Source organism: Phoca vitulina, unplaced genomic scaffold (assembly GCF_004348235.1).
Source record: "Phoca vitulina isolate PV1807 unplaced genomic scaffold, GSC_HSeal_1.0 scaffold21, whole genome shotgun sequence".
In the NCBI taxonomy this organism is placed as follows: domain Eukaryota; kingdom Metazoa; phylum Chordata; class Mammalia; order Carnivora; family Phocidae; genus Phoca; species Phoca vitulina.
Genome location: NW_022589724.1, coordinates 30243512 through 30267399, shown reverse-complemented (window position 1 = coordinate 30267399; position 23888 = coordinate 30243512). Strand labels below are relative to the sequence as shown.

Below are 23888 nucleotides of genomic sequence, written 5' to 3'. Positions count from 1 at the left end.
AGACACCTGTACTCCGTGTGACCTTGGGGAGTCGCTAAGCCTCTCCGGGCGTTTTCCTCCAGCCTACAGGAGCTGGGTCTGGGGTGGGTGCTGGTATCCCACCCAGACGTGGACACGGACGAATCCGCAGGGGCTCTGCGTCCATCGCGCCTCTTCCCTCGGGTGCGGGTGCAGGGGTTCCCATCTGAAGGGCCAGCCCAGGGGCCTCCCGGGGCGCACGAGGTGCGGGTCACGCCCATTTAAAACCTGGCCCCGCCCCGGGGTCCGCGCCTCGGGAAAGCCCCGCGGAGCCCCGCACCCTGCCCCCCCCCCGCCCGCGCCCCGGGAAAGCCCGCCCGCACTCCGCCCCCGGGCCCGCGCCCCTGGAAAGCCCCGACAGAGCCCCGCACCCCAGCCCGCGCCCCGGGAAAGTCCGCCCGCGCTCCGCTCCCGGCTCCGCGCCCTGGGAAAGCCCGGCCGGGCCCCGCACGCCGCCCGCGCCCCACCCCGGCGCCGCGCCCGCATCCGAGCAGCCGCATCCGAGCATCCGCACCGCTCGCGGCGGCCCCATTGGCCGGCGCCGGCTCCGCAGGGCCGCCTCGCAGCCAATCGCGGCCGAGGGGTGGAGCTGCAGCCTGCGCCGGATGCTCGGAGCCGCTGCTGCCCGGAGCGTCTCCGGCCGGAGCTGCCCGCCAGCACCCGGCCCCTCGGCGGCCGCACGGACACTGCGAGCAAGGGCGGCCATGCAGGAGCCGCTGCTGGGAGCCGAGGGCCCGGACTACGACACCTTCCCTGAGAAGTCCCCGTCGCCGGGGGAGAGGACGCGGGTCGGGTGAGAGTCGCGGGGCATGGGGGCTGCGGGCAGGGGCCGGCTTCCGCCTTGGGCCTTCTCTGACCTCCCGTGAGTGTCCAGCAAAGGTCCGTCCGGCCCCCTTCTGCCCCAGACACCCCAGTCCTATTTGAGGAGCTGTTCTCCCCCCGTAGCAGGCCCAGCCCCCAGCTGGCTCAGCCAGGGTGAGGGAAGCCCAGAGAGGGCAAGGGGCTTGCTTGCCTAAGGTCACACAGCAAGCTTCAGAGGCAAAGCTGCCAGCGGAAGGCAAGCCTCCTCTGCTAGAGAGAAGTGCCCGTGTCTCAGCCACGGGGGTGGGCTTTGGGGACTGTCCTGGGGATTCTCCAAGCGAGAGGACACAAGGTCTGGGAGCCCTCGGCCCAGCCCAACCCAGCGCTGCCCTCCGAGCCCCAGCCGGCAGCCACTGGGCTCAGGACCCGCAGCCTTTCAGCCGCGGGGGGAGGAGGAGCTCCAAGACCTCATCACTCTGCCCGCCCCCACCACCACCAGGGCCCCACAGAACAAGAGGGTGTTCCTGGCCACCTTTGCCGCCGTGCTGGGCAATTTCAGCTTCGGGTATGCCCTGGTCTACACGTCCCCTGTCATCCCAGCCCTGGAGCACTCCTTGGACCCGGACCTGAGTCTGACCAAAACCCAGGCATCCTGGTTTGGGGTAAGAGCCCTCCTCTGAGCTGGAGACGGGCAGAGCAGGGTGAGCGGGGACCCACGAAGCTAGGGCCCCCCTGTAGGGCCCTGGTCTTCCCCCTCCCTGATCCTCACCAGGTTGTAGGAGGGACAGTGGGTGAGTGAGGTCAGATGATTGCTCTGAAATAGAAGGAGGAAGTGATTACTAAGAAGCTGTGGGAAGGAGACAGTGGAGAGGTGGTCCTCCGGGTCTCCCCCCTGCCCCAGGCCCCCCCCCCACACCCCCACAGCCGGACTGCCACAACAGAGCGGGCACCTCCCTGGATGATGGGGGGCAGGGGCCTCAGATGCCAATGGGAAGAGGCACTGGCTGGGGCAAGGAGGGCCCCAGGATTGAGTGTGGGCACGTGGGAGGGAAGAGCGGGGGCCCTGAGAGTCCCAGGATGCTAGAATTACCATCTCAGTAGCCTCCAATTTACAACCGAGCAGCTAAGATGATACCTAGTGTGTACTGAGCACTCAGTACGTGCCAGGGTATGCTGCTGGGCACTGTACATGAGAGTTAGTTGACTCCAGGGCCAACCCTATGAGGTCGGTACTCCTGCTGTCCCCATAAAACAGCTAAAGAAACTGAGGCTCGGATAGGCTAAGCAATGTGCCCAAGTCACTGACTGGATCCTACTCACTACACTCTACAGGGAATCCAAGAACCCCCAAATCTAAAAATGCCAGGGGCTTCAGGTCACAGAATCCTCCTGTCTGCTGTAATAGTATTAGACATTTAAACGTTCGGCTGAGCTGAACCACTATGGAGAGGTGGCCCCACATTACTCCCCAGAGCAGGACTCCCCATGGTGGCATCTCTAACAAAGGGTTGTGCACATGATGCTTGCACACCTCTGGAGACAGGAGGCTCACTACCAGTCAGGGCGTGAATCCTGCAGGCAGGGATCTCACGATCAGCCTGGAAAAGTGGCTGCCCCTAGGCTCTGATGGGGGGGTAGGAGTGTTGGGTGCCCACACATGTCTGCCCTCCACCCTTTTCCTGCAGTCCATATTCACCTTGGGTGCAGCAGCTGGGGGCCTCAGTGCTATGGTTCTCAACGACCTCCTGGGCCGGAAGCTCAGCATCATGTTCTCAGCCGTACCATCAGCAGCCGGCTACGCGCTCATGGCAGGTGCCCACGGCTTCTGGATGCTGCTGCTGGGGAGGACGCTGACAGGCTTCGCTGGGGGGCTCACAGCTGCCTGCATCCCGGTAAGGCCAGGACTGCCCACCCCTGTCCCCTCGCTGCCTCAGCACTGTGCTAACAACCATGTGGCTGAAGTCTCCCGGCCCCCCTCCCAGCCCCCCGGTCAACGGAGATATGTTTGCCGGGGAACCTCAGCTCACCTGCCGCAGGGCAGCTAATCTGTCCCCACATCCCCAGCCGACCTCACTTTGGACTCCTTCAAGTTCCCACCCCATTTCCCGACAATCAGGCACATTGCTCAACTGAAGAAAATCTGCGTTGAGCAATGGGGGAAGGGGAAGTCTCTCCCCTCCCTAGGACTCCTCCCACAGCTGCACACACACCCTGTCAGGGGCCGGGGCAAGGCCAGCAGGGGGCTAGGGATGCCCGGGAGGAGCCGAGTCTGGGTGCCTGTGGGCCTCCTGCCTCCCCACCTCATGCTGCCCGTTTCAAAGGTGAGCACTTCCGCCCATTTGACGGTTAGGGAAATGGACAGAGTCACAATCAGGACAAGAGCCCCATCAGAAGACCCCACCTGTCACTTCCCGAGGTTCACCGGGGCCACCTCTCCCATCTTAGCCAGGCCCAGGAGCCTAAATCTCACCAAAGGCCCTGGGTGGGCCGATGTGTCTTGCAGGTGTACGTGTCTGAGATTGCGACCCCGAGTGTCCGTGGGGCCCTGGGGGCCACGCCCCAGCTCATGGCAGTGTTCGGATCTCTGTCCCTCTACGCCCTTGGCAAGTATCATCCAAATGAGCACTGAGCACCTCCTGTGTGCAGGGGTGGGAGTGACAGGGTACCGCTGAGCAGGCAGGGCTGGAAAGGCAGTGAACACGCCCCAAAACAAACCCCAGCTGGGGGACAAGATACCACTGTGCTGTGTACATCTAGGCAATACTCTGCCTCTCTCTGGCCATATGGGAAGTCCATATAGAAAAGAGATCAGAGCCCATCTGGTTGAGATGGGGTGGAGATTTGGGGTAGAAGCCTGGGGCCTTGCCTGCTCAGGCTACCCCTCTATCACCTTGCCATGGCCCTTGAGACCCTCCAAGGACCTCCTTCTATGTGCTGGGCCCGGTGCTAGGGGCCAAGCAATCCCTGGGGCCCTCCTGGTGTAGATCACAGAGGCTTGGGGCAACCAGGGTAGGCTTCCTGTGGGAGGTGGCCCTGGGACTAGCCCTTGAGGACAGATGAGGTTGCTCAGAGGCCTCGACGGGAGGGGACTCTGTCCAGCCTGGACCCCAGCTCCTCACCCCATCCTCGCCTCCAGGCCTCCTGCTGCCATGGCGCTGGCTGGCTGTGGCCGGGGAAGGGCCCGTGCTCATCATGATCCTGCTGCTCAGCTTCATGCCCAACTCCCCTCGCTTCCTGCTCTCACGGGGCAGGGACACGGAGGCGCTGCGGGCGCTGGCCTGGCTCCGTGGGGCCGACACCGACATCCGCTGGGAGTTCCAGCAGATCCAGGACAACGTCCGCAGACAGGTGTGGGAGGGTTGGGCGCACAGCTCCGTGTGGCTGCGGCCAGCCGCTAGGCCTATCTGAGCCTTGGTTGCTTTTCCCGGGGAATGGGGATAAGAGCAGCTCCCACCTCCAAGAACCGGGGGGAGGGGAAATATTGCCACACTTGACCCAGAGCATGTGCTCCGTGCTACCAATGCCGGGCACACAGAGACCCTTACAATCAAAAATCTTCCTTGACCCACCCGCTCATCCAAGAGCCTGGGGTTCAGGCGGGGGTCCCCCAGGCCTGTGCATGGCCTGGACTGCCTCCAGGCACAGGGTCCTTCCTGGGGGAAGAGAGGAGGGAGTCTCCTACCCAGCCCCATGCAACCCAGGGCAGGGTGGAGCCTGCTGGAGGGGCCGGCACGGCTCCCCCTCAGTGGCAGCTTCATGTTTCTAGAGCACCCACATGTCGTGGGCCGAGGCCCGGAACCCCCACATGTACCGACCCATCCTCATCGCCTTGCTGATGCGCTTCCTGCAGCAACTGATGGGCATCACGCCCATCCTTGTCTACCTGCAGCCCATCTTCGAAAGCACTGCCGTCCTTCTGGTGAGAGCCCGACCCCGCACCAGCCGGCATCTGGGAGGCCGTCCCTTACCGAGCACCTGCCCTGCGGCTCGTGTCAGGGGTGCGTGTGCCCTGTGGAGCCCGCCAGGGTCTCCGAGCTGGTTTTGTGCCATGTCCCTGTTCTCAGAATAATGTTTATAAGTAAACTTACATATTTTAAAATATCCGGGATTCCAAAGGAACCCGTTGTCTAGAAGTGCGGAGCCCTTGGGGGTCATGGACCCCAGGTTCAGAACATCTCCCGCTCACTGAGGGAAGTCCCTTGCCTCCAAACCTCAGCTTCCGCCTCTGTAGACGGGAGATTAGAGGGTGTGCCTGCGCCGGCCGGTCCTGGACTCAGAGGGAGAGGAGATTGAAAGATTAGTGACAGTGCAGTCCCACAAGTCATTGTGGCGCCTGGATTCCATGCTGGCCCGGGGGGCCCTGCAGGCTAGGCTGGGTGACCAGAGGAAGCGCCTGGCACATGGTGCCTGCTCAGCAGCTCAACGCTCCAACGGAGCTGTGGCCACAGCCTGGGACCGGAGCGTCCCGCGGCCCCTTGTTGGGGTACGGGTGGGACAGGAGCAGCACGCTGGAGCCCCTCAGGCCCGGCGGCTTCCTCCCCGCAGCCCCCGAAGGACGATGCGGCCATCGTGGGGGCCGTGAGGCTCTTCTCCGTGCTGATCGCCGCCCTCACCATGGACCTGGCTGGCCGCAAGGTTCTGCTCTTCATCTCAGGTGAGCACTCGCCGCCTCCTCCCGCCGCTGACGATCGCGCGCCGGCCCACGCAGGGCGCGCTGTGGCTGGGAGCTCCAGGGTGGGGTGCGGGGTTGTCCCCCCTGCCCTATGGGCCCCACCTCCCCAGCGCCCAGCACAGGGCCTGGCACACACCCGCTGCGGCGGGAGGGCCTGCGGGGGCCACAGTGTGACCGAAGCTCAAACGCAGGCAGGCAGAGCTTGCTGCTCTGCAGGAAGCATCCGGTCACCGGCCGTGGTGGCCGCCTGGATGAGAACCGGCCCGCGAAGGGCGCAGGGTGCTGAGGGGCTATGCAGAGGAAGCACCCGGCTCAGAGGGTCCTGGCCCCCCTCCCGAGGGCCACCTGTCTGTCCACAGCCACCATCATGTTTGTGGCCAACCTGACGCTGGGGCTGTATGTCCACTTCGGTCCGAAGCCTCTGACTCCCAACAGCACCATGAGCACCGTGGGCCTCGAGAGTGTGTCCTTGGGGGGCACAGAGCAGCCCCTGGCCACCCCCTCCAGCTACCTCACCCTCGTGCCCCTGGTGGCCACCATGCTCTTCATCACAGGTAGGTGTGCAGCGACTGCACCGGGATGAGGGCTCAGGAGGCTGATGGCCAGCCAGAGGGGGGCTGGCTTGTGCTCAGGTGTGAGGGCCCTGCTAGGGCATGGGCGGGGCACCGCGGTCCTGGTGCGTCAGCAGGGTTGGCGACCCAGGGGTCTCGGCAGCTCCGTGCAGGCAGCAGAGGCCCCTCGTCCCCTCTGTTGGCAGGGTACGCCATGGGCTGGGGGCCCATCACCTGGCTCCTCATGTCGGAGATCCTGCCCCTGCAAGCCCGCGGTGTGGCCTCGGGGCTCTGCGTGCTCGTCAGCTGGCTCACCGCCTTTGCCCTCACCAAGTCCTTCCTGCTGGTGGTGGTGAGTAACTCGGGTGGGGCTTCTCGGTCAAGTCCTCGGAGTGTCCCACAGGTACTCCTGGGCCAGGACAAGTGAGCCCAGAGGGCCTTCTGTCGGGTGGCAGTTTGGGTCTCCCGGCAGGGTCCCTGCTGGCCAGCCCACATAGGGCGCTATGTGCCCTTCTCCCCACTCCTGGTTCAGACCCCCAACAGGCCCTGAAGCCAACCAGAATCTCGTTCCCAGCTCCCGGGAGGGACAGTGTGACTGGGGCAGCCAGGGCCAGGGCCGCCCCTGGTGTAGCCAGCGGGTCAGGGCAGGGTTGGGGAGCACACGTGGTGTGCACAGCCCTGGCAGAGAGGCGCGGATGAGCTTGGGGCAGGGCAGGAGGACGTGTGCGGTGGCTCCAGAAACACAGGAGCTTGCTCCCGCCAGGCTAGGGGGTGCAGGCCTCCTGCAGCTGGGGGAGAGGTGGCTGTCTGAGCCGAGGCTGAGGCCAGAGCTCCGGGCCAGGGCGGGCCATGCTAAAGCATTTGCGTCTCATGCGGGAGGCAGTGAGGAGCCCAGGGAGACCCCTGAGCGGGGGAGTAAGGGGAAGGCCCCTCAAGGCTGGCTAACACTAGAAGGGCCCCAGGAACCCCCCCGTGTGACCAGGCATCCCCTCCATACCCCCAGAACGCCTTCGGCCTCCACGTGCCTTTCTTCTTCTTCGCTGCCATCTGCTTGGCCAGCCTGGTGTTCACTGGCTGCTGGGTGCCTGAGACCAAGGGCCGGTCGCTGGAGCAGATTGAGTCCTTCTTCCGCACCGGGAGGAGGTCCTTCCTGCACTAGGTGAGGGTCCCCGCCCGGGGGGGCCAAACCACTGGGCGCAGGGCCTCGCGCTGGCCACAAGCCTGCACGCTGAGCCCGGAAGGCAGCAGCAATCTGCCATCTGACGGAGCACAGGAGGACCAGACAGAAGCATGGCAGGCCCCCCACAGGGCACGTTCTGGCTCTGGGCACGCAGCACCCCTCTCCATCCTAGGCCCCAGCTCAGGCAGCCTGCCATGTTGCACGCTCATTGGCCAAGACGCACTGGCAGAGGAGGCAGCCATGGGCCACAGGGGAGCATACGGCCCGGGGGCGAGGACAAGGCCCTGCTGGCTGACCTGGGGCCTGTTCCTTACTTGGGCGCAGAGGATGCGCCCACAGAGGGCTATAACGAGGAGAGAGCACAGGGCGGGAGACGGTGGATGGCTCCACACAGGGACATCATCGTGCCATTTTGTTCTGATCCGCTTAGTCACCACGGAACAACTTGACTACAGGGAGGAAGACAGATCTGTACTTCTAAAAGTTTATGGGTACTATGGGGAACATTCTAGACTCCCACAGGCCAGGGCCCAAGACCCAGGACAGACACTTCCTCCTGCACCCACCCAACCTCTGGAAACGGGGCTCAAGTGCTCCTGTCTGCAAACCATGTTCACCCTGTTTGTAAAAATAAATCAGGCTCTCAGCCTTGGACTGGCAGGATGGGGTATATTGCAGGTGGGGGAGCCCACCCAGCAGCCAGGTTTGGCTAGACCCAAACTCTCAGCCAAGGTTGCCAGGGCCTGCTGCCCTAGGCAAGGCCCCCTCCGGCCACCCCCGACCTGTCCACAGTAAGGCAGAGGGAAGGGGCGAGGCAGCCAGTGGGGGAGAGCCTGGCCGCGGGATGGCTCTGTCTCACGGGCTCAGCCCTCCCCAGCTGTGTGACCTCGGCAAGCCACATGCCTCGTCTTAGATGCTGTGAGCAGGATTGGGACAGGGCCAGCCGCACAGAAGGTCCTCAATAAAATGGCAGTTACTCCCAGGGCCAGTGGTCCCAGCCTGCTTGCTTACGGCACCAGGGGTGGGGGTGGGTGGGTGGAGGGAATAGGCAGAGTGCATGAACAAGCATACAAACTCCCGCCAGGCTTTATTGCTCAAAATGCACACTGAACACTGAGAAAGTGAGGGCCCGAGACAAGAGAGTCCAGACCCGCGGAGGCAGGAGTGGAACCTGGCGGCCCAGCCCCTTCTGCCAGCTGGACAGATGTTCCTTGCGAGGCGGCACTCCACACTGAGGGATAGGGTCACTGCTCCAGGATTGCTTAGCCCTACTCGCTGGGAACCTCAGGTCCATCCTGGCCGGTGACTGAGGGGTTGGAGGGCCCTCCCACCTCTGCGCCTGCCTCTAGAGCCCACCCGACACCCACCCGACTTCCCGACAGGGTAGAGGTGCAGCCTTCCTGGACACAGAGCCAGCCCCTCTCCTCCTGCAGAAGAAAGCCCCCGCCATCAAGGCCCCTGCCGCAGGGGCAGGAGGGGTGGGCAGGAGCGACCCTCGCGTCCCACTTCCTGGATAAGAATGAACCAAGAGGGGCGCTCCTCTTGGGAGGTAGACAGGTCTTACAGCACACGCAGAAGACACACAAACACACACACGGCAGACACAGAGACAAGCACGCGCACACACACACACACACACACACACACGCCCGCCCGGAGAGGTCTAGAGCCCACAGCCCTTTGAACCCAGCGCTTGTTTGAGAAAGGTGGTCCCAGAGGACCCCCGAAGGCACATGTCCCACCAGGCCAGCCACACTGCAGTGCCCTTGCCACCCGGGGGCCCAGCCTGGTCAGGCCCTCTGGAAGGCCGCCGGGGGCCACTGCTGACCAGGAGCCCTGGATGTGTCCCCAGGACAGTAACTGCCCCTCCTGCTGACCAACACTAACAAGCCCCTGAGAGGAGCGCTCCCTCTGGGAAGCAAGGATCTGGACACAGCCCGAGGGCTGTTTCCAACAAAGCAGGACTGGGGCTGAGCTCGGGGCCATGAGCAGGCGCCGCCAGGGTCCTGGGAGAAGGAAGAGCAGAGCTGGGCCCCAGATGGAGCCTTTTACACACCACCCATTTCTGCCCAGGTGCCGCCTGGGCTCCGTCAGGTCCCATCAGACAGGCCTAGCAGCTGGGGACAAGTCCGGTGAGCGGAGCCGTCAGCGGGCTGAGGCGGACATACGCGGGGGACACAGGAACACTGGCATGGAAGGAGGCCGGGGGAGACGGTGCACAGCCCAGGCAGGGCCGCCTCCTCGTGCCCCCCGCACAGGCTTTGTTCCCAGGTGGCCTGGGTACAGCTCATGGTGGCGGAGGCAGCTCTGGCCTCTGCCCAGCTCTCAAAGGCAAGAAGCTCCCCGAAGGCAGGGTCGGGGGCAGGCCAGCAGCAATATCGGTGGGTCAAGCTTAGCCCTACTAACTGGGCTTGGGCCACTGCTAACATGGCAGGACCACACCAGAGAGGTGGACAAACAGCCCCATGGGAGAGGAGAGCCTGCCCTCCCCACTCCCTTAGCACCAGGGCCTTGGGGGTTGGGGGGAGAACCTGGGGGCCCGGGCCAGGCCCATGAGAAGTATCCTGGAACGGCTTGTCCAAGCTTCCAGGGAGCTGGGGGAGGGAGCACTCCCGGGACGTCCAGCCGCTGCCAAGGCTGCTGTTCTGGGTACTCTAGAAGCATCTCGGGAGTGCTGTGGGCTCCCACAGAGAACAGAGAGGCAGGGAGGGGCCCGGGCAGCGGCAGACCATGGGCAGCAGGGCACCACTCTGTCCCGATGACAGGTGGACAGAGGGGGCCCAGGTGGCTCAGCCTACAGCATACTTTCCTGCCTGGAGAGCCAAGAGGAGGCTCCCTCTGCCCAATGCCCGGGCCCAGCATCTCTGGGGGAAGCTCCTCCCAAATGTTCAGCAGATCCCCGGTGGCTCTGCTAGCAGTGGGAGTCTGGAAATGCACACGGCGGCGTTTCCGGCTGAGCCAGGCCAGCTGTGCGTGGGGCCAGGCTCTGCTCTGCCTCCAGCCCTGTGGCCTGGGTCACCCCTGGGGCTGCCCGCTGTCACTGCCAGTCTCCTTCCTGCTGGCCGAGGCCCAGGGCCGGGAGACACCAAGCTAGAGAAAGGAGAAGACAGAAGAGGACTCCAGGTATAGGGACGGGGGTAGAGGGGCTGATGGGAGCCAGGCAAAGGCTCCTCTTCCAGGCTGTCCTTCAGGGTCAATGCTCCAGGCCTCATCCCTGCAGGACGTGTCCACACAGAAGCACAGGAGCGAGCAGGAAGCTCACATTACAGCTCCCCCTCCAGGGTGTCCGTGAGCTTCTCCTCATCCCCCTGCTGCTTCTGCTGCTGGATCCTGGCATAGGAGATGGCATCGCCCCTGGGGAGAGAGCGAGTCAGCGTCACGGGGGGAAAGACCCCAGGCACACAGCCCTCCCAGCCACTACCAGATTCCTGGCCTGTGACCAAGGCACGACCTGCAGGGACACCCTACTGGGCTCTGGTTTCCCCAGACACCCTGCTGCTGGGATGGCAGACACGTCCCCTCTAAGAGTGGCACGGTCTGCCTGGGGTGCTGGGTGGAGAAGGATTCAGAGTTGCAGTCCGGGCTCTGAGGACAGAGGAAGAGGCTCTCCCAAGCCACAGACCTGCCAGCCCCACTATGGGCTGTGGCGAGGTACAGCCAGGCCAGCAGAAGCCCACGAGCCCTCCTGCTCCTGTCCCCTAAAGCTGAACACCCCGAGGATGCTGACAGCCTCTGTGCCTCAGTGTCCGCAGAGGGGTAACGAGGCCCCTCCCAGACCCTCCTTCCCGAGAGACTTGCAGGAGGCAGGATGTCAAGATCCCCCCCGGGGGGCCAGGAGAAGCACACTCACTTCTTGCCCAGAGCAGAGAGTCCATACAACACCCCAGTGGCGAATGCGATGGCATTGCCCAGCAGCGTGGTCAGGGTCAGGCTGATGACGACGGGAATGATGGCCATCCTACGAGAGAGGCAGAGGTCAGGGGGTACTCCTGCCCTGCGGCGGCCTCGCCGCCTCCAGGCCCCCTCCCCAGACACCAGGTGCAGGAAGGGTCCTGAGAAATCAGTCCGGACACAGGTTCACAGCCAGGCTTCAGAAAGTCCTTAGACACACAGGCACTTGTCTGCGAAATTCTGTGTATTTTCAGGGAGAAGACGTAAAGCCTTCATCAGATCATTGACAGGGTCTGTGGCACACAAAGGGTGAAACAGTACTGGGATGGTCTGCCCTCCCTGTCCATAAAACAGGCCGACCAGAAAATCGACCAGAAAATCACATGTCAGTCCACCCCCTAGTGGCTTTGTGACTCAGCAAGTCCCTGAATTCCTCCCGTGTTAACGACACAGTACAATGCCCGGAACAGCATCAGCACCAGATACATGGTAGCTCTTTGTACTGCAGTAAAACCGGCCACATCTCACCACCAAAGAACCCAAAGCTTCAACTGCATAAGGCATGGGGTTTCCTGCTTGCTAGGTTCCCGGCCGGAGCAGCCCCAGCTCCGTCTGGTCCCGACCTCCGTCTGGCGCCACCTGGCGGCAGGTGTCCGCTCTGGCTTGAGTAGCCATGGGGCTGACTCTCTAAGATTCCGGCAGGGATTCCCAGACCAGGGTGGCAGCTAGATTACCGACGCCAGGAAGATACTGCATCTGGAGGACCAGCACTCTGTCCTGTTGCTTCCCTGGGCCAGACTGTCTGCCCAGAGGCCTCCCCTGCCCACACGCACCCTGCACACAAAGAAGGTAAGACTGGACCACCAGTTGAATTCCACCTGACTCTATTCAGGCGGGACAAGTGATGTGAGGTTTTACTGTGGTCATAAAATTTCTAGGTAATAAAAGAATAACAGAAATCACCATGGGGGAAAATCTTCAGTCAAAACAAAAGCACACAGGCTGGAAAAATATTTGCAGAAAATATAACAAAGGACTGAGAAATCTTCATTACAAGAAACGTAGAACTTACTAAGTAAAACATTAAGATGCCAAAAGGTAAAAAGTAAACTAGACCATTTCCAAAAAAGAAAATGCAGTTAGCCGTCTGGAAAAACACCTCACCTCCTAGACAACGGACACAAGTGTAAAATGGTGCACAACACTGGGAGGCTGGACAGGTGACAGAAACTCGAAAGCAATGTAGTCATGTACTGAAGCCTTTTCAGTGACTGTGATCTCTGACCTAGTAAGTGCACATCTGGAAACATATCCTAAGAAAAGCATCACAGAAAAAGCTTTGGCACATCGCGGGTTATCACGGTTTGATTTGATTTGCACCACAGTTAACAAATTAAGAAAAAGCATGACGTACACAGTGGAATAAATATTCCCATCATTAAAAGTAACGTCATAAAGTCTTTGTAGTGATCCTGGAAATGTTTATATCACGATATGAAGTGAAAAAAAGGAGGATACAAATTCCCTTAGAATGGTTATGACCGTGTCAGAAACCGGTTTAAAAAGCCACCCGCAGAGTAGCAGACCAAAACTTACCAAAGCGTTCCAAGTAGTGGGGTTTTAATATTTTCCAAATCATTTTTAATGAATGCATGTTACTGTTAGTATTTTTTAAAATACATTTCTTAAAAAAAAAGGTCAAGGCAAAGGACACGATGACAGGCAGCGCTCTGTGATCCTGTATCTGTGGTGGAGACCCAGCGGGAAGTGGCTCCAGAACGGAAAGAATACGTATCTGGTGCTGTCAAAACCACTGGCCTCCACCAAACATCTCCGCTTTCATTTCAAAGATAACCCAAACCCTAGTAACTACTGCTGTTGCTGCCAGAAGCTGCTGAGGGCCTCCTATGCACCAGCGCTGTTCTAGAAGCTTCTGTGTATTAGACACATCCTGAAATTAGTTCAACCTCATGACTCAGGTGGACAGGGCTGCATATGGAATCTGTTGTTAGAAGTGGGAAAATCAAAGGAAAGCATATAGGAAGGTGACCGTTTCTGTTCTGCAACTCGCCCTCATGTCAGGGCACCTGGACGGGCCACACTCTTGAAAGGCTGCCCACAAACACATTCTATGAACCTACCAGAATCTAGTTAACAACTCCCAAATGATGGGCCAACATTCCAAGCACTGCTCACTTTTCTCTATCACACAGCAGGCCACGGGGCACCCACATCCCACATCTGACGTGCGGAAGACTGCAGCAGTGGGCTCGCTCCCCCGCCGCGCCATCGCGGGTCACACAGCACACGGCCATCACCAGAGAGCTCTGCGCAAAGCTCTCCCAGCCTCATCCTCGCTGACAGTCCCCCCACGCGCCGGCCACTACCTATTGCCTGCCTTTCAGCTCCTTGAGTCTTGGGAAACCGTGTCAGGGGCCCTGGAGGGTTCAATGTTCCCATCGCCCCACCCGCCCTGGGGCCCCTCACCCGCAGTAGAAGACAGCCTTCTGCCAGGAGCGCAGCCGGTCCACCTTCTCCGCCACCGTGTTCGCAAACTCAATGAACTGGCAGCAGAAGGGCGCCTCGCAGAGCAACAGGATGAAGGCGTTCATGCTGGAGGGCAGAAAAAGAGAGGGGCAGGCTGACAGGCCTGGGGATATGGGGGGACCCCAATGCCCAGCACCAGAATGCCTCCTCCCGCCCCCCCCCCCACGTCTTCTCTCAGGGCCACTGCTGAACCACTGCCCACACACCAGCCTCCCTAACCGAAATGAATGCTCCAGAGGAAGAATCTGGTCTTCCCTTTATCCCTCTGTCTTCGAAGGAGACAAGACCCCCTGCATCACGGCGCCGCCATAAGCATGCAGTGAGTCCCTCCACACAGAGCACTGGGCAGAGAGCCAGCCGCCACTCGGCTACTAGCATGATCACCCCTGTCACCCAGGTGGCCATCAGCACTGGGAAAGCTGTCCCCAGCAGCGGCTCATCCACCAGGACGGCCAGGAGTGGGTCAGTCAGTCCACAGTCACTGAGGGCTGACCCTCGGCAAGGCCACACAGGGAGGAGGGAGCTCAGCAAGCCCTGTGGTGTAGTGTTCTCTCCCCCCTCCCCCCGCCTTCCTGTATTCTGGCTGGGGACAGCTAACCCGCGGGGACAGACTGAGGGGTCTGCTCCAGTCTTTGTGTTCTCCATGGCTGGGTCACAGTAACAGACACCAGGGCCCTCATTACCTATGTTCGACAGAAACTCAAGCTGCAGGTGCCCCAGGAGCCCACCTGAGCCCAGAGCAGGGACTGTGCACAACCCGCATCCCCCCCCCGGCTCTCCCCAGCCTCCTGTACAGGTCCGTCCTCCCAGCCCTTCCACAGCCAGGCCAGCCTGTCTTCTGACTCAGCCCACTGAAGCCTCGGCCCAGTGCCTCAACACCCCAATCCCCCACGTGTCTCTGGGCCCCACCCCAGCAAGCCTCCGCCCCGGCCTGAGTTCTCTGGGGGCAGGGCTCCATCCTGTCCATCTCCGTGCCCCTCCCCGGCCAGGTCCCACGGGGGCACAGGCAATGCCTGGTGCACGGCCACCTCTCACGTGCGCTGGGTGGCTCAGATGCGGCCAGAGCCGCACTGGCCAGTGCTCACCCCCTGCCTTCCCTTCCCACAGGAATGAGCTACCCTGGCAGGAGGCGGGCAAGGAATTCATCTAGGGCATTCTAACCACCTGATCCCGCACCAGCTCTAATCTGCCCAGTCTGTGGCTTGCCCACCTCCAAGCTGGAGCTCCAGATCCCAGCACCGGGCTCCAACCCCACCAGACACCAAGCCTCTAACTCAGGACACGTTTGTGACCCCAGCCCTAAACCCAATAAAGGCTTGGATGGGGGTTCCCCTGGGCTGGCCCTACAGAGAATCAGGAAAACGAAACATGGCAGGGTATGAAGGAGGTGAAGCCCTGCATGGCGAGCCCCAGCCCCACCGGGCAAGATAGTCACGAGGCTACTCACATCATCCACACGCCGGCCGCGATGTTCAGAGGGTGGATGGTGACGCAGTTGAAGAGGCCTGAGATGGCGCAAGCTTGGAAGCGAGACAGGAGCAGGAATCAGCAGGGAGGAAGGGACAGAGCCTGCCGGGAAGGACCCCCAGCAGACCCCTTCCGACACCCGACACTTGCCTCCGCCCACAGCACCTACAAGTCTCCCCTCTGCCATCCGAGACAAGGGAGACCAATGTAACTGCTCGGCATCCCGGATGAGGATGCAGGCTCAGAGAGGGGAAGCGGCTGGTCCCAGGCCCCACAGCAAAGGTGTGGCTGGCTGGCTTGGAGGGCGTCTCACCCTCTGTCCAATGCACGGCTTGGAGGGCCGGCCTCTGAACCCCAGCCGTACCCGTACCCACTGCGAGGTACTGAGGATGAAAAGAGAGAAGAGTCTGGAGGGCTCAGGCCAGGCAGGCGCCACCATTAGCAGGGTTGGCCACACAAGAAGCGCTCTGACGCGGAAAACGTGGCTTGGATTTTGGTTGGGACAAGAGCGGCCTCTCCCGGAACAGAAATCAGGACCAGGCAGCCCTGGGTAACCATGTCAGCTGTGACTTGCACACAGCTAAGGATGTTCTCGTCACTGTTTTAGGCCTGTTTTCTCTCCTGCACATAGGCAAGTGCCGCAGCCCGGGCCACCCACCCCTGAAACACCAGGCCCCAATGCCCGAAATGTGGAGCCTGGCCCTGCGCTCCTGACTGTGCCCCACGGGCAGGGTGTGCCAGGCCCGCCTCTGCACACACCAGCTGCCTCTGGGGCCCGCTTCTCCCGGAACTCCCGGTGCCAGCCAGGCACTTCCGGGGCCCTGGCTCCCAGCCCGGCACCCAGCCCAGCTGCCGGGGCCCTAGCTGGGGTGGGGCTGAAAGCTGGGCCCTGAGGCAGCAATTAGCCACCAGTTCATTAAACATTAAACCTCTGTACCTGATCCCTGGCTGGGCCTGGAATTCTGTTGTTTTCCCTTGTAACCCTATGCAGGCTGCAGGCGGTGGAGGAGGAAACCAGATGAAGTGAGCCCAAACTGCAGAGGGACTGCCCTCGTGTGTCCCCCAGGTCTCCTAAAAGGACAGAGGCACATTCTGCCTACTAAAAAGGTGGCACTCCCCTGGGACATGGCACATAGGCTTTCAGACAGCAAGGCCCCCAGGGCCACAGACGTGAGTGCCCGCAACACAGTACTGCTTCTGCCCGGCTCTTGGCTGTCCCTGGGCTCCCCTGACAGCAGTCTACACCTGCGGCAGCCAGCATTTCGCCTCCAGCTCCGGCCCTCCCCACACTGTCCTACCAACAGCCAACCTTGGGGGAGAACCAGGTTTCGACCCAAACAGAAAGGCTCCAGCCAGGAGCCCCGTAACAATCAAGGCTGGAAGATGCCCCTGGAGTTTCCAGTGTTCTTGCTAAGTGAGGAAGGCATCCTGCACAGTCCTCTTCCCTCCCAGGCTACGGCCTCTACATGACTGTCAGGACCCTGAATAAATGCCTCTCCAAGGCCCCCACCGGCCAGGAGGGCAACCCTACCCTGAACTGACCGACCAGAAGCACAACCCTTATCTGAATTCCTGTTTCATCCCTGAGCCTTTTTTTTTTTTAAGATTTTATTTTTAAGTAATGTCTACACCCAACGTGGGGCTTGAACTCACAACCCCAACATCAAGAGTTGCACACGCCACCAACTGCGCCGGCCAGGCGCCCCTCATCCCAAACACTCCTGCGTGCTTTGCGCCCTCCCCTGGGGTATACTACTTGGTGTCTGCGTAACAATCCCCTCCCACCGGTCTTCAGGTGAACTGACATTTCAGGGTGATGCCACAAGCTTCTCCTGGTGCTTCATCCGTAGCCCCAACACCATGAAGTCCTGGGGCGGCCCAGGCACCCCACTTTGAGAGACACAGAACTGCATGGGATATCAGGGTGAACCAGGGAGTCAGCAGGGCTGCTGAATCCAAGAGAGTGGGAAGGTGACAGCCCACCGGCCACCGTCAGAACCTTTCCTTTCTCCCCCACTGCCCACTGTCACTCGCTGCAGGACCCCCACTCTGATCTGCAAGGAAAACAGCTAGCCAAACTTGAGAGGATCTTATCTAAGGCCTGACCTCGAGCCAGCAGTCTCTCCAGAGTCAAAAACATGCTTGCTCCAACAGCAGTGACGCAGTGGGACGTGGCAGGGAGACGGGACTCAGGGGCGCGTCCCATTATCACCTCTGGATAAGGGCGTGCCCTGCCTGAGCCGCACACTCCCACCCCTGCACTCCTGAACGTCCTTCCAGCATCCACCCACCCGGCAGGACTGTGGGGCTGGAAGGGGACCCTGAAAGGTGTTCCTCCTGGCGACGTGATCAGCATCTGCCCTGCCCCAGCCCTCTGTGCCAGGCGGGCACTCGTTCAAGTCCAGGGGAGGTGCCCTCTCCTCCAGCAATTCCCGAAGCGGAGGGCCGCAGGCACAGGCGAGGCGAGTGGACCGTTCAGACTAGACGCGCATCTGCCTTCCGAAGACCTGCCGCATGAGCTTTATTCTACTTCTGCAGCAGGTCTGCCTTCCTGCTCATGCTCTTTCGGGGGTGTGGCAGGATGTGTGTCGGGATGGCGCTGGGGAGTACGAGCAGGGGAGAGGAGAGGCGGCTGAGGCAGCGGCCAGCAAAGGGAACGCGCCGGCCTCTGGAAGGACAGTGAGGACCCCGATGAGAGGCCGCGTCCCCTCGGCTCACTGCCCGGCCCTCCCTCGGGGACTGCCTGTCCGCACCAAACGCCCCACGGATCAACAACCTTGCCCAGAAGTTAAGACGGCTGGCGCCCCCACCCACGCCCAAGTCAACAGGTGAGGCTGCCTCCGGGCCGGGCTGAGCGGGCGCCCGGCGAGCGGCATCTGGGAAGTCCCGGAAAGCCCCCCGCCCCGCCGCCGACACAAGGGCCGCGCTGTCCTCGCGCTCGGACGCGGCGGGGGGCAGCGACTTGGCCGCGGGAGCTCACTTTCCCTCCTGGAACGTCCCCGGAGCCGCCCGGCCGCGCGGCCGGGAACCATAGCAACCGCCAGGCGTCAGCTCCGCGCGCGCCCCGCAGAGCCCCCCCCCCCATGCCCACCCAGCCCCTCCCCGCGGGGGCGCGCCAGAGGGGGCGGGGCCGGATACGCATGCGCGGTGGGCGGCGGGGCCGGCCCCTCCCCCGGGCCGGGTACTCACAGACGGCTCCCAGCACCCCCGACAGGCGACACAGCCAGCGGTACCACCACGTCATGCCCTCGTCCTGCGCGGGCGGCGCGGAGCTGACGGCCGCCGCCGCCGCCCCGCCCGAGCCGCTCATGGTGCCGCCGTCTGGCGCAGCCCGCCGCCCTCACAAAGGGCTCCGGAGCCGGCCGCGTCGTCCCGGCGCGCTGCCTTGTGGGAGAGGCGGCCGCTCATTAGCATAAAGGGCGGGGCTCGCAGGGCGGTGGCGAGGTGCGCCCGAGGGCTCGCGCTCATTAGCATAGGGGGCGGGCGCGCGGTGGCCCTGGCGCTCTCGGTGGGCAGATCCTCCCAGCGGGCTAGCGCAGGGGCGGGGCTTCGCAGAGAATTAACGGGTGCGCCGGGGTCGGCGCCCATTCTTGACTCCGCGCAGTCCCTCGCCCCTCCTCCCTGGGAAGCAAAAAGGAAGACCACTAGGGGTGGCGTGGGGCTTGCTCAGGTCAGGAATGGGTCCGGAGCCCGACCGCGGCCAGGGAATCGCGGCAATGCCATGGGGTGGGTTTTCAAGCCGGATTGGACAGGTTATGTGAAGAAAACGCTACTCAGACTGCACATTCCGTTTATTGGTACAGAGAGGCTGGAGACTGCCTTTCCAGAGAGTCCATCCCTACTTTGCACCGCCTAGCCTTTTGCATGTTGTAGGAGGTCCTAAAGGAGATACTTAAGATTGGAGGGAATCCAAACTGGAAAGCACTCAAGAGACCAGAGTCAACCCTCTGGGGCTCGCCGGGCCCCTAACAGGTGCTCATAAATGTCAGGCTCCTTCTTTTCTCTTCCAGTATCTGGAGGAGGCATCCCACTGTGCCCACAGGTCCCTGGAGGTATGTGCTTGGAGAAGAAGCTAGGGCACGGCCCAGCCAGGCTCCTGAACTCTAGATTGGAGGGTCCAGTACTGGCCCCGTAGGCTGGCATGGGCCTCCAGGAAGCCCTGGCTAAACTCCATCTCAGCCTGGCTTCCCTCTGACTCCCAGTAGAGTGCCTGCTGCCCGTGAAATGTCATCGTCTTCAGGCTGTGGATGTCCCGGATCTGAGGGGAAAGGGGCAGCCCCAAAGGGCCAGCCACAAATGATAACTAGCTAGCATTCATGGAGCCTTTAATATGCAAGGCATCATACACTCAGGGTCACATTTAGTCTTCACACAACAGCCCTATCAAGAAGACACTATTATTCTACCCAGGAAACTGAGGTTCAGAGATGTTGTCCTACTTCCCCAAGGACACACAGCCAGGGTGCCAGAGCTGGGATTCCAGAAGCCAGGCTGCCTCCAGTGGGGGAGCTGACACCTTGCAGAGGACAGTTCTCCCAGAACACATGAACCTCATGGGGGGAGGGGTGGCCCGCTCTTCTGGAAAAGTTTTATCAGGGTTTAAAATTATGCTTCGGTCCTGGGTTAACTGACAATCTACATCAGAAAAGGTCTTTTCTATTTCACTCTTGTGCGGAGCTCAATAAACATTTGTTGGTGAGTAAGCGGAAGAAATTCTTCTCTCCCATTCTTTCACTAATGATTTTGAGGTTTTTGAGCAAATTCGGGGGGTCCTCTAGTACAGTACCCCCGGTTCCCATCCCTGGGGACAGCTGTCTAGAATCAGCAAAAGTCAGCACATTCCTGTCCCCATCCTGGTGGCCTTACCGAGATGTAGCTGGCACCAGTTCCCGTGCCCACATCAGTGGCTAGGGCATGGATGGCAATCCGGGCCTGTGGGGCCACGTTAATGAAGATGCGGCAGCCCCCCGAGTTGCTCCCATCGGGACTCATCGAGGGGCTCACGATTTCACCCCAGGGTCCAAAGAGCTGCATGTCACAGTCTGCAAAGAAGAGTAGGTGGATGGACTAGGTGTGGACCACCTCAGGTCCTAGGAGCCCCCAGAATGACCACTAATGCCAGAGGCCAGGGCAGCTCACAGCTGGGGAGCAGTGAAGGGGGGCAATATGGTGTTGTGGTCGAGATCGGGTCTCCCACACAGAAGCCGTCACGGAACCCCACCTCTACCACTCTCTGCCGTGTGACCCTAGGTGAAGGCTTTCAATGCTCTGCGCTCCAAATCCCCCCTCTGTAGAGTGAAGGTAACAATGGCACGCCCTGGGAGAGAGGTTTTTAGGAGGACTTTGCATGTGCAAAAATGCTTAACACTGAACCTGTCACAAAGGACACTGCCATTACTAGGAGCCCACTGGAACCCTGCCTGCCTGCACCCCTGGGCCCCCAGAGAACAAGAGCCCACGTGCATGAGGCCAGGAAGTAAGGAGCTGTGAGAAGGGGCAGCCAGCCCCTTGGGCGCTCAAAGCCTGGCTCTCAGTGAGGGCACTGAGAGGTGTGGGGATGGTGTCACATTTCTGTAGAGGCAAAGCCAGGGGGATCCCAGAAACCTCTGGAACTGGCTAGGGAAGTCGTGTTCGGCCAGCCTGGGCTGTTGGGAGAGGCCAAGTCCCCAGAGGCCTCCCAAGGGCTACTGGAGGACATTAGGGGGGCCATGGGATGCCATCCCCTCCGTGAGGTTGTGTGTGTGCACGCGTGTACAAGCATGCGTGCACACACCAGCTCTGTGGGGGCTGAGCCAAGAGGACGGTGCATGGGAACAGGGCCGGGGGGGGGGGGGGGGGGGGCACACGGAGGACCCTGAAGGGTCTTGAAGGACATGAGTGCCAGGGCCAGGGCGGGGGGCCATGGTGGCGGCCTGAGCGACAGGGTGAGGACGTCAGAGTCCCACGTCCACCCATGTCGCTGCAAGGCCCCGGCGAGGAAGGGACGCAGCACACGTGAAGGGACCTCATCCTGGGGTCAGGGAGCTAGCTGGCGAGGTCCTCCTCCATCTCTGTCGGTGCCCTCTCTGCCCGGCCGGCCGCCCCGTGGGCAGCAGCGCCCACCCGGCCACCCTGCCGGGACTGGGGGGAGGCTCTGGCGCCCCACCGTACCTCTGGGGGGGGTTCCCGGGGCAGGCCGGCTCCCGTACCGCAGCACAACCCCGCCTTCCGGCCGCACGCGGCGCTGCCTCACCACTAGCGTGTTCGTTTTGGAGCTGAAAGTCATGCCAGACAGCTTCTCGCATGTCTTCCTCCACGTGAGCCTGTCCCAAAGCAGCAACATGTCCCCTAGGAAGCGGCATGGCGGTGAGGGTTGGCAGCACTGTGGGCCTGGCGTAGACCGAGCCGCGGGCGGGGTCCCCCCACGGCCCAGCTTATGTGACTCTAAGTCCCCAGACACAACCTCAGTTTCCTCATCTGTAGAATGGGGACCATCCCACAGCTGCCCGCGGGATGGCCATGAGGATTCCAGGTGGGGCTGCATGTGGCACATCCTGCCAGGAGCAGGGCAGGCCGGGGTCGTGCTCCCTGGTGCCTGGCGGCCTGACAGCAGTTGTGCACACGGCCCGAGACGTACCAGCACTGCAGCTGAGGGAGCTCTCAAGGACGTGCAGGGTCACCATCTCACCCAGGGGCCGCCCGATGGCCACCGCACAGTCAGTCTGCCCTGGGCCTCGCATGTCAATGGTTCCTGTCGGCTCAAGGTGCTGCCGGCCACAGGCACCTGGAAAGCAGGAGCACGGGTGAACAGAGCTTCGGGGCGGGGCCGGGGCTTTCCGTGCTGGGGAGGAGCCTGGCAGGTGGGGTGGCTGGCATCCTCCTAGGCCCCGCCAGAAGCAGGCTGGGGGTGGGGGTGGGAGGGAGCTGCATGGGTCCCGGTGTCTCCATCCAGGGCGCAGAGCCGCTTCCGGACACTCAGGTAAGAGGGAGGCAGCGTATACAGCAGGGCATGGCTCTGAGTCCCACAGATCTGGGGCTGACTCTGTGAAACCTCATGTTCCCTTTCCCTGGTTGATAATAAAAATGAGCTTGCGCTCTGTCAGCGGAAGCAAAGTGGAAGGAGAGGGCCAGGCCAGAGCGCCACCTCCCAAGCCCATCCCTTCAGTCCAGCCGCACACCTCCCAGCGATCCAAGGGGGCTCCACAGCACCACCCCAGGGGTCCTCCCAAGGAGCTAGTCCCAGCTCTCCCAGTGGAGAAGCCTTTGCCCGCCCCTCCTGCAGCCAGCCAGCTGCCCAGACAGAAAGGTTGAAGAACATAACTGGACTCAGTGGGGCTCTCCTGGGGCCCAGGCAGAAGCCCCTGAAGCCGGGGGGCTGGGGAGAGGAGGTGGGCCCGGTGCTGGGGCCACTCCGGAGGAGCACCAGCAGTGGTCTGTTCTGGAGCAGTGGCTTCGTCATGGGGCACCGGACTGGGAGTCCCCTGCCCAGCGCAGGGCCCGGCCCAGCAGCCCCGCACCGTGGCTGGCTGGGGCAAATGCCGGCAGAAGGCGGCCGGCACGGGTGCCTGGGCCTGGGGTCCAAGGCAGGCGTGATGCCGGCGCCGGATGCCATCTCCGCAGGAGACAGAGCACTGCCAGGAAAGAGGAGAGCGAGCTGAGGCTGACCTTGCCAGGGGGCAGCGGGCACAGTGGTGACCACTGGCCACGCACAATCTGATCTAATCTTTGCACAGCCCAGGAGGGGAGCCCATGTCTCCATTCCACAGATGAGGAGACTGAGGCTCAGCAGCTGGCACCCACCCTGCCGGCCTGCCCTGCACTGCCCTCCTCCGAGTGCCTGTCTCTACCCGACCCAGATGCCCAGAGCCCTCTGATCGATGCCGACGGCAGCTGTCTGCTTCGCCTCTTCTCCCCTCCACACCATGAGTGAGCGCCTCCAGCGGGAGACCTAACCCTATTTACCTTTGTCTTTCTAGGACCTTGCAAGGTACTGGGCATGGGACGGCCCCGGAAATGCAAAGGTGTGGGATGGAGCTACATTCCCCTTTATCTCCTGGTGTCTCCAGACCTCGGTCCAGACCTGCCCCTCAGGTCTCGGGGCCCTGCTGTGTCTTGCATCTCTAGGTGCCCTGACCACCTCCTCCCACCCCACTCTCCCCCTCCTTTCAGGGGATCACAATGAATCAAAGCCCCCAGGGTCCCCGTGGGTGAGGACCCTCAGCGGACCCACTCCCCAGCCCCAGCCCCAGCCCCAGCACTTACCTGCGTCCAGGTGCTGACATGCCACCGGTAGGTGCAGTCGGCGATGATGCAGGGGATGCTGGCCTGAGGCCGTACCAGAGCCGCACAGGCTGCCCCATCCACCTCCACGTCCTGGCCTTGACTGAGCTGCACACAGGCCACGGAGCGGGTGGCCGTGCCAAGGCCACAGCTGGCTGAGCATGGGCCAAGGGACATGATTTTCCACCTGCAAGAAGCAAAGGCCCAGAGGGCGGCCCTGAGCCCAGGGAGGCTCACCGTTCCTCTGTTATCCAAGGAACAGGGATGGGGGAGAAGGTGCCCCAGGAGAAGGCAAAACAAATCTCAACAGTGGTCAACCCTGCCCGTGGTAATCTGTAATTGTTCAACAAATGATAACAGCCGACATTTTCCAGAGCTGGGACCAAACCCAGGGAGCCCGTGCTGGAGCCTGAGGCCCTCATCGTGACATTGTGCCACCTCCTGGCTCGCACACACATGCCTTCAGTGGGCCTGGCGCTGTTCTAGATGCTAAGGAGATGTA

At 61.9% G+C, this 23888-nt stretch overlaps 3 protein-coding genes across 5 annotated transcripts in view; 1 reads left to right on the top strand and 2 right to left on the bottom strand.

The window, feature by feature from the left end:
• The first annotated feature begins 610 nt into the window (after nt 1-610).
• Nucleotides 611-8222, top strand: SLC2A6 (solute carrier family 2 member 6). The gene is made up of 10 exons (XM_032418381.1): nt 611-811; nt 1319-1481; nt 2505-2711; nt 3323-3422; nt 3956-4167; nt 4586-4738; nt 5365-5473; nt 5851-6045; nt 6249-6394; nt 7046-8222. The coding sequence occupies exons 1-10, from the start codon at nt 624-626 to the stop codon at nt 7199-7201; spliced, it is 1629 nt and encodes a 542-aa protein (XP_032274272.1). The 5' UTR covers nt 611-623; the 3' UTR covers nt 7202-8222.
• A 2192-nt stretch (nt 8223-10414) lies between these two features.
• CACFD1 (calcium channel flower domain containing 1) lies at nt 10415-18497 on the bottom strand. The gene is made up of 5 exons (XM_032418382.1): nt 18317-18497; nt 15108-15180; nt 13601-13726; nt 11073-11180; nt 10415-10576 (listed from the first exon to the last, which is right to left on the bottom strand). Exons 1-5 carry the CDS (start codon nt 18435-18437, stop codon nt 10486-10488), a joined length of 519 nt encoding a protein of 172 aa, XP_032274273.1. The 5' UTR covers nt 18438-18497; the 3' UTR covers nt 10415-10485.
• A 413-nt stretch (nt 18498-18910) lies between these two features.
• The window catches only part of ADAMTS13 (ADAM metallopeptidase with thrombospondin type 1 motif 13), a 30418-nt gene continuing 25440 nt past the window's right edge, over nt 18911-23888 (bottom strand). For all 3 annotated transcript variants that reach the window (XM_032418378.1, XM_032418379.1, XM_032418380.1), the window contains 6 exons: nt 23369-23573; nt 22428-22737; nt 21744-21890; nt 21278-21454; nt 19994-20169; nt 18911-19385 (listed from right to left, as the gene is read on the bottom strand). In XM_032418378.1, coding sequence (XP_032274269.1) covers nt 19200-19385; nt 19994-20169; nt 21278-21454; nt 21744-21890; nt 22428-22737; nt 23369-23573 — 1201 coding nt within the window. In that variant the 3' untranslated portion in view covers nt 18911-19199. The remainder of the gene's footprint in view (nt 19386-19993; nt 20170-21277; nt 21455-21743; nt 21891-22427; nt 22738-23368; nt 23574-23888) is intronic.

What these genes read in the sequence shown, in the direction of transcription:
- SLC2A6 (XM_032418381.1), top strand. Translation starts at nt 624, where the DNA reads ATGCTCGGAGCCGCTGCTGCCCGGAGCGTCTCCGGCCGGAGCTGCCCG. An exon ending in AAAGCACTGCCGTCCTTCTG is followed by an intron (nt 4,739 to 5,364) that starts GTGAGAGCCCGA and finishes TCCTCCCCGCAG; the next exon opens with CCCCCGAAGGACGATGCGGC. An exon ending in GGTTCTGCTCTTCATCTCAG is followed by an intron (nt 5,474 to 5,850) that starts GTGAGCACTCGC and finishes GTCTGTCCACAG; the next exon opens with CCACCATCATGTTTGTGGCC.
- CACFD1 (XM_032418382.1), bottom strand. Translation starts at nt 18,437, where the DNA reads ATGAGCGGCTCGGGCGGGGCGGCGGCGGCGGCCGTCAGCTCCGCGCCG. An exon ending in GCGGCCGGCGTGTGGATGAT is followed by an intron (nt 13,727 to 15,107) that starts GTGAGTAGCCTC and finishes TCTGCCCTCCAG; the next exon opens with CATGAACGCCTTCATCCTGT. An exon ending in CTCTCTGCTCTGGGCAAGAA is followed by an intron (nt 10,577 to 11,072) that starts GTGAGTGTGCTT and finishes CTCTCTCCCCAG; the next exon opens with GGGCGATGCCATCTCCTATG.